We start from the raw sequence: 8,788 nt of genomic DNA on the forward strand, positions 1-8,788 counted from the left end.
TTCGTAATTGTAAAGCGGGGTACACACATACGGATTTTCTGCGATTTCAGCGATTTTCGGATGTCTGAAAACAACAGAAAACGCCCGGTTATCAGATGGATCTTAACATTTTCCTATAACAGAATCCTGGGGTGTGAGGTGTGTTAAGAGTCAATCTCTCCCGGCAACCTGCTCGGAAAATGGGCGTGGCCGGCAATCGTAAATGTGAAATGCGTTCAATACTTCCGACCAGAAATCATAGGGTTGCCAGATTGTTTGGTGGAATTAGCGGTTTTAGACTGTGGTTAGGGTGGAAAATGTCATTCCCATCTGGCAACCCTGCTCGCCAATCAAGAAGCGAGCTGACTTCGTCTTAATAATAATAACTTTATTTGTATAGCGCTTTTCCTGCAAACGTTGCGGCTCAAAGTGCTTTAAGCATTATATAATCTTAATTTAATTATTTTGTAATTTAAAGGCAATATTAAAAGGATGGGTTCACGCGAGATTTCTGGCTTGGGGAACGAGACTAGAGAGTCGGGAATCTGTCGTTCCCCACGCCCATTTTCCGAGCAGGTTGAGAGTTGAGAGTTGATTGCACAATTGAAGAGAATTGACTCTTAACACACCTCACACCCCAGGATTTTCTTATAGGAAAATGTTAAGATCCATCTGATAACCGGGCGTTTTCTGTCGTTTTCAGACATCCGAAAATCGTGCCAAAACCGGCCAAAAACTCCTTATGTGTGTACCCCGCATAAGTCGCTTTGGATAAAAGCGTCTGCTAAATGGCAAAATTAAATTAAATTAAAACATAAAAAGACGTTTTAACATCTGCATCGGTTTGGTAACAGGAAAGGTCTGAACAGTGCCAGTGTTACTGGCGTCCCTCCAGCAGCAGGTCCATGTAGGCTCCAGTGACCAGGCTTTCTTCCCCGACACCAAGCTCTTTCATCAGGCCTCGCGCCACCATCATCCCCTCCTCTGGAGCCTGGTCCTCCCTCATCACCACCTAACACACACGCACACGCACGCATGCACGCATGCAAACACACACACACACACACACACACACTTTATAACAAAATAATTGTGCTGTTGTGAAATCACCCAGATAGATCTGATCCTGGATCAGAGATAAAGAATCGGGATCATTCTGATCCAGATTAAACGTTTGGAACAACTGGGCCCCAACATCTTCAACCAGTCCCTGTCCCAGGCCACCATCCCACCCTGCCTGAAAACCTCAACTATCATCCCAGTCCCGAAGAAAAGCACGGTGAGCTGCCTAAACGACTACCGCCCGGTGGCACTCACACCAATCATCATGAAGTGCTTCGAGAAACTAGTCCGGGCCCACATAGTCACACGCCTCTCGCCCAACCTGGATCCATACCAGTTCGCCTACAGAGCCCACAGGTCCACAGAGGACGCCATCGCGACGACTCTCCACTCCACTCTATCCCACCTGGAGAGGGGAAACAGCTACGCGAGACTGCTCTTTGTGGACTTCAGCTCTGCCTTCAACACCATCCTTCCAGACAGGCTAGTGACCAAACTACTAGACCTGGGACTATCACACTCTATATGTGCATGGATCAAGGACTTCCTGTCCGACCGCCCCCAGAGGGTGCGGGTGGGCTCCCACACCTCCACAGCCCTCAGACTCAGCACTGGGTCCCCCCAGGGCTGCGTGCTAAGCCCCATCCTCTACAACCTCTACACCTACGACTTCACCCCCGTCCACCCCAGCAACTCCATCGTAAAGTTTGCAGACGACACCACCGTGGTGGGCTGCATCTCGGGGGGGGACGAGGCAGCGTACAGGGATGAGGTAGAGCAGCTGAGCAAGCTGTGCAAGGTTAACAACCTGCTGCTGAACCAGTCAAAGACCCAGGAAATCATCGTGGACTTCAGGAGGAAAAAATCTGAGGTCCAGCCCCTGCTCATCGACGGAGGGAGCGTGGAGAGAGTCTCAACCCTCCGATTCCTGGGGGTGCACATACAGGATGACCTGTCCTGGAAGAACAACACAGCAGCCATCATCAAGAAGGCACAACAGCGGCTCTTCTTCCTGAGAGTCCTCAGGAAAGACCACATCAGACAGGAGATGCTGGTGGCCTTCTACCGCTGCGCAGTGGAGAGCATCCTCACCTACTGCATCTGCAACTGGTTCTCCAGCTGCACAGCCGCAGAGAGGAATGCGCTACAGAGAGTCGTGAGAACGGCCCAGAAGATCACCGGCGCCCCCCTCCCCTCTCTGGAAGAGCTGTACAACACACACTGCCTCAGGAAGGCCTCCAAGATCTCCAGAGACCCATCCCACCCTGGGTACGAACACTTTGCTCGGCTGCCCTCGAACAGGCGGTACAGGACCATGTTCGCAAGGACAAACAGACTGAAGCTCAGCTTCTACCCCAGGGCCATCCAGGCCTTGAACACAGCAAAGACCTAGGTTCTGGGCCCTGGACAGTCTGGACGGATTGATGGCAGCTGCTGGATTGAAAATCAGGTGTAGTGCTGAGGCACAAATGTGTACATTTCAAGCCTGCAAACTGCGACACTTTAAATGAATGTGCAATAACACTATGTGCAATATGACAACCCTAGGGTACATAAGGTTGCAGAGAATAGGAAATGTTAGAATAGGTATAGCATAGCATAGAGTACAGCACAGTGTTTTATTTGTACAGTATAGTATAGTGGATAGTGTACATAGCCTTTATTTATGTAAACCAGCTCCTTTCCCTTCTTGTTTTTTTTTTCTTTCTTTTTTCTTTCCTAGCACCAGGGGAGCCCCCCCTCCCAAATTTCGTTGTTTGGTACCTGTACTATATCAATGACAATAAAGACCATTCATTCATTCATTCATTCATTCATGAAGATGTGAAGGGTTAGGGTTAGGTCTCCTCTAATGGAGGCTGGAGGCCCTGTGATCATCACAGTACTGAATGTTGTTATTTTCTACTTAAACCATATCTGTTCTGATAATCACATCAACACACTCTCTCACACCAACACACACACACACACACACACACACACACACACACACACACACCCCTACCTCCAGCTCCATGTAGTGTCCCAGGCCCTCCACGGTATCCAGGTGAACGCGTGTCTGACTGACCAGGAACAGCCTCCTCTCCTTCCTCACCTCCCCCTTCATCCCCAGAGCATCGGCCAGCACCGCCTACACACACACACACACACACACACACACACACAAACCTCAACCTTCCTTCACATCCAAGGCATCCTCCAGCACTACAATACACACACACACACACACACACCTCAACCCTCACATCCTCAAGCACAGCACAGCTAGCGCACATGCACACACACACGCACGCACGCACACGCAGACAGACAGACAGACAGATAGTCACTGATATAATGTTCGTGACGCCATTTGATAATAAGGAGATCTTTCTTGGTCACGTGGCCGGAAATTATATATATTGATGACTCAGAGAGAAGGTTGAATCGTAATCATTGTATTAGGCAGATCTGGGTTGCATTCCCATGTACAGATGTTTCCAAGGCAGCATGCTCTGTTAAGTCCAAGCTTCAAGCATGGCTACGACATGGCTGGTGCCGAGCCTGGCTGTGGCATAGAGATGCCAAGCCAAGTACTGATGTTTGTTACAGCTTATATACAGTTCTCAGAGAGGGAAATAGCTTTACCTCGTAACTTACAATAGTGACATTAGTTCCCATACATGGCTATGCTATGGTCATGCTGTTCTGCTCTGTTGACCACTGCAGTAAGGCTCCTATGTCCTTTAGAGTTAAACTGGTCTCACTGTTACTTGATATGGTATGTGCCTGCTCCTAAAGAATGTTGTTTACTACTGAGAGTGGGCACACATAACATATGTTTAAGGTTAAACAATGAGTATTGCAATATTTGATAGGCACACAACAATTGCTTATAGTTACACAAAAACGCATCATATCAGCTCACTCTTTTTTTTCCCCATGATGTAAGATTAATTTGACTGGTAAATTATTTCTATTGAAAAACATGTGGTGTTCTTAATAACGTCAATGAATGACCACATCAGAAATAAATTAGGCATCGGTTCCATCATACAAAGTACATTATATGTCAAAATAACAATGTCTGGAAGTAGATCTTCAATCAAAGGAACGGCCTTGTGTTTCTGGTAACAAGGAGTGCTATTTGATTCTTTGATGGTCATCAGTCTTGCACGTGTTCTTGCCTCTGTTCACAGCGTTAATAGGTTTTATTAACTTAAGACAATTTAAGCATTTTCATTACACTACACCCCTCCTTTTCTTGACTTAAGTCTATAAAATCTTATATCTCCATCAATTGATTGTGGAATTAACCTGCTCAGAAACAGTTGGAAACAAAAATACAGATGTTAAGCATAAGTTTGTTAATTGGGTTATCTGGACTGTTGTTCCCGTCCCTTAGAATTCCTAGAAGAAAGTGTGTAAGTTCATGCCATGAATTCAGCTGTTTACTGCTGATGACACTGTTAGTTGCGTGCGTCAGTACAATTGAACAATTACGACTCCATAAAAGTATGTGTAAGTCTCTCTTGTCATCATCATGTCTCTGTCTTAAATCATAAGAATTAACATTTCCATTGTTTGTCACATTGAAATGTCATTAGTTTGTCTCATTTCTCTTGTTTCATCCGGCAATAGCTTCCTTCAGCATCTGCAACATTCTCTCCCCACTTCTGCAATGGTTAATATAGACCAGATCTGAACAGCATCTCGGTCTCTGAGTCCTTCGCTCAATGTCTCTTGATTTCCTTGATTCTGTCAGGAAATAGAATCGACAGGCATTGTCAGAATACATTCCAGGTCTTTCTTGCTGAATTGTGTTTTCTCCATCAGAAATGTCCTCCTTTGATGTTTCACAGTCTTAGAGTCTTAATGTGTATTTCTCTGTTCACTAAATCAATCAAAATGTTATATGTCTGCTGAATCAACACAGATTTGCATGATAATTTCATTATGAGACAAATTTGTCTATTTGTTGTATGTTGTAGCTCGATGTGTGTGTGTGTGTGTGTGTGTGTGTGTGTGTTTGGTTACAGGAGCAGTCTTCGTTCTATTAATAGCCTAGGGTCAGAGTTTTAACACTCTCGCCCTGTTGCGATGCTTGGTTCAGAAATACGGTTGTTATTCATTTCATTCTTAATGATAACATTCTGCATGCCATTCATACTAGTTTGCTTCCCATGATGTTAATAGACATGCGGTTTTAGTAATCAATTATGTTGATTGAAACTTCTCTTAGAGTCTTTTAAATATTATGGCCAAATCTTTTCAAACTTAGTTTTCCTCAAAGTGCTGTGCTTTCAATCACGTATTTAAGGTCTTGTCCCTAACTTAATACACAATAAATATATTTCTGTACCTTACAGATAAACATAATAGACTTCTGCTTTGTTCCTTACAAAGTTCAGAATCTCAATAAATCCTAACTCTCAGTGTTTTGACCACCGTCTTTGACTATACAGCGCCTTCTATTCAAACTATAATTATTTTAATTTAGTACTTTCCAATATCAATACATCTCCTTTTTGAAATTTTTTTAGATTCGTTCTAGAACAGCAATTCAGGTTAAGCAAATAATTACATTGTGCCTTACCTGTTTCGCTGAATCTAGCATCCTGTTCGTTAGAAGCCATTTGCTATCCTGTTCGTGACGCCATTTGATATAAGGAGATCTTTCTTGGTCACGTGGCCGGAAATTATATATATTGATGACTCAGAGAGAAGGTTGAATCGTAATCATTGTATTAGGCAGATCTGGGTTGCATTCCCATGTACAGATGTTTCCAAGGCAGCATGCTCTGTTAAGTCCAAGCTTCAAGCATGGCTACGACATGGCTGGTGCCGAGCCTGGCTGTGGCATAGAGATGCCAAGCCAAGTACTGATGTTTGTTACAGCTTATATACAGTTCTCAGAGAGGGAAATAGCTTTACCTCGTAACTTACAATAGTGACATTAGTTCCCATACATGGCTATGCTATGGTCATGCTGTTCTGCTCTGTTGACCACTGCAGTAAGGCTCCTATGTCCTTTAGAGTTAAACTGGTCTCACTGTTACTTGATATGGTATGTGCCTGCTCCTAAAGAATGTTGTTTACTACTGAGAGTGGGCACACATAACATATGTTTAAGGTTAAACAATGAGTATTGCAATATTTGATAGGCACACAACAATTGCTTATAGTTACACAAAAACGCATCATATCAGTCACCCTAAGTGTGTCAGGGTCGTGTGTAGAGGAGATGGAGTAGTGCGACAGCTTGGGTCCATCAGTGTCTGGTCTCTCATAGAAGATCAGCTGACCACTGCCATCCTGCAAACAGAACACACATCAACCAACCAACCAAGTTTATTTGTAAAGCTCTTTTTACATAAAAAGAAAAGTCACAAAGTGCTTCACAACAAAATAATACTAAACAATATAAACAATAAATACAATACAAACAATATGATGATGACATTGAATCATAGACCCCCAGGAGCAACACAAGGAAATCCACCACAGAGGAAGAGACCTTGAGAGGAACCAGCCTCTGGGTGACCAGGTGCTTATGGAAGGGGCAGGAGATTCAGTCTGGTGTGTCTGTGAGTGCGTGTGTCTGTGCTTGCGTGCGTCTCTGTGCATGTGTGCGTGTGTGTCTGTCTGTCTGTGTGTGTGTGTGTGTGTGTGTGTGTGTGTGTGTGTACCAGGAGGTTCCTGAGTTTCAGTCGTCCGCTGCTGCAGTTGAAGAACGTGTCGTGCTGCCGGATCACGGTGCCTTCTGATTGGCTGAGCTGGCTCGCTTTCTCCGCGAATAGCGTGTGGTCGCTCACCCTGGCTTTGATCTCCACGTTAGACGGCATGTCTGCTCTGAGCCTGTGCACTAGGCCTAAACAAACATATACACACACACGTTACGTTTTATGTTTATGGAAAGCAAGCACTGCAGCTAACCCTAAAGGGGGGAGGTGTACCCACTGGGACCACATGTATCACTGCAATGGAAGTCTCTTTGGATAAAAGCGTCAGCTAAATAGCATATATTATTATTATAGCTCATACACACGTAACGTGTGTGTGTGTGTGTGTGTGTGTGTGTGTGTGTGTGTGTGTGTGTGTGTGTGTGTGTGTGTGCAGGGGCGCCGCTAGAGATTCTGGGCCCCATGACAGAATATCATTTTGGGCCCCCCCACCTAAACCACCCATCAACCTAAACCCCGTTGAAGTTGATGAACTATTGATGCACTGCAAGCAATCCAATGATGGACATCTTTTGTAAATGTAATTTAAAATTACAGTTAATACAGGAATCAACAATTCAGCAAAGAAATCTCAACATTCTTTAACTTATTAAATTAAGACATGAACAACACAAGGACAAAAGTATAATTAAATGAAGATTGGAACCCAATTATAAAAGTATAAATCACACAAAAAGTAAAAAATATAATTTTAATGGGGTGGTATTGTGTCTAAATAAATGTCTTAAAAAATAAATAAAAAATCTTGTAAAGATCAGTTGGCCATAAAACTGTCAGGATTAGATCAATGAAGAATTACAGCAGAGAGATATTTACTGACTCAGCATTGCTTGTTTCACACAAAGACAAACGTGTCTTATACAAGAGGGAGCAACACAGACATTATGCCAGCAAAATTGAATGTGAAATGGGAAGATTTTTATTTTTACACTGCGGCAGTACTGTGGAATAGTATACCTGGAGAGCTAACAACTATATCTAGCCTAATGCACAACGATTCAAGATAGGAGTAAAGAGATCAAATCAAATCAAAGCTAAACGCTGGGCCTTCTTAGTAGCAAAATCTTTAATAAGATCCTTGAAATCTAGTGATGAAGCCAACTTGCTGTGCTGCTGTCATTGTCCTTTGTTACTTCTTGCTCTTCTTCTTCTGCCTCTTTACCTCTTGATTTTTTTAATTGTATTTAATTTAGCCATTTAGCAGACACTTTTAATCCAAACAATTACGAATTACAGGGACATTCCCCCTGGAGTAACTGAAGGCTAAGTGCCTTACTCAAGGGCACACTAGTAGTGGTGTGGTTTCAGGCGGGATTTGAACTCACAACCTTCCGATCACAAGTCCAACTCACTATCCACTACTAGACCACCACTACCCCACCACCTCTGCTCTCCTCTCTGGCTGCCTTGCTTGAAGAGGGCCCTGGCATGGAGTATCCATAGGTACATAATTCATAATATGTCCTATAATAGTATTAACATAATAATACATACATTACACCAGATTAGCTAACTTAAATGTTATCTAGCTAGCTAACAATATTATTAAGATGCCAGTGGTCAATGTTATTGCAATTACTGGAAGAACTATTAACTCAATATGAATATTAGCTAAAGTTGTATTCAAAGCTTGCATGGTAATGCAGCATACATTAAAATATTCAAAATCGTAATGCTAACCCCAAAATCCTACTGCTCACCTCCTTCTCCTTCAACTGGGAGGTGGGTTGAGGGAAGGAGTCCTGATCCTGAAGCATCTGTGCATGACGTGATTAGCATGTAACATTATACTAGTTAGCTAGCTAGCTATAGCAAGAGTGCATAGCTGCTGGATACAAATTCACTGAGCTCTAATAACCTATATTTGGACCAAAATTGCACTCATCTCATACATTTAACTGAAATTATACTGACAGTGCACTGTAAGTTAACTATACTTGAAGTTAATGTTAATTAGCTATCCGCTTGTTAAGTCTGACGTCAAAAGTGACGTTTAACTATTTCCGAGTCCAAACGAGAAATTC

At 43.2% G+C, this 8,788-nt stretch overlaps 1 protein-coding gene across 1 annotated transcript; it reads right to left on the bottom strand.

The window, feature by feature from the left end:
* On the bottom strand, positions 1-6,888 carry LOC308163443 (uncharacterized protein). Its single transcript, XM_080537629.1, has 4 exons — positions 6,711-6,888; positions 6,235-6,336; positions 3,047-3,172; positions 1-991 (listed from the first exon to the last, which is right to left on the bottom strand). Exons 1-4 carry the CDS (start codon positions 6,864-6,866, stop codon positions 857-859), a joined length of 519 nt encoding a protein of 172 aa, XP_080393755.1. The 5' UTR covers positions 6,867-6,888; the 3' UTR covers positions 1-856.
* Between the last annotated feature and the right edge of the window lie 1,900 nt (positions 6,889-8,788).

The sequence above is a fragment of the Nansenia antarctica genome (genome assembly GCF_963989245.1).
Source record: "Nansenia antarctica genome assembly, chromosome: 8".
NCBI classification, from domain to species: Eukaryota; Metazoa; Chordata; class Actinopteri; order Argentiniformes; family Microstomatidae; genus Nansenia; species Nansenia antarctica.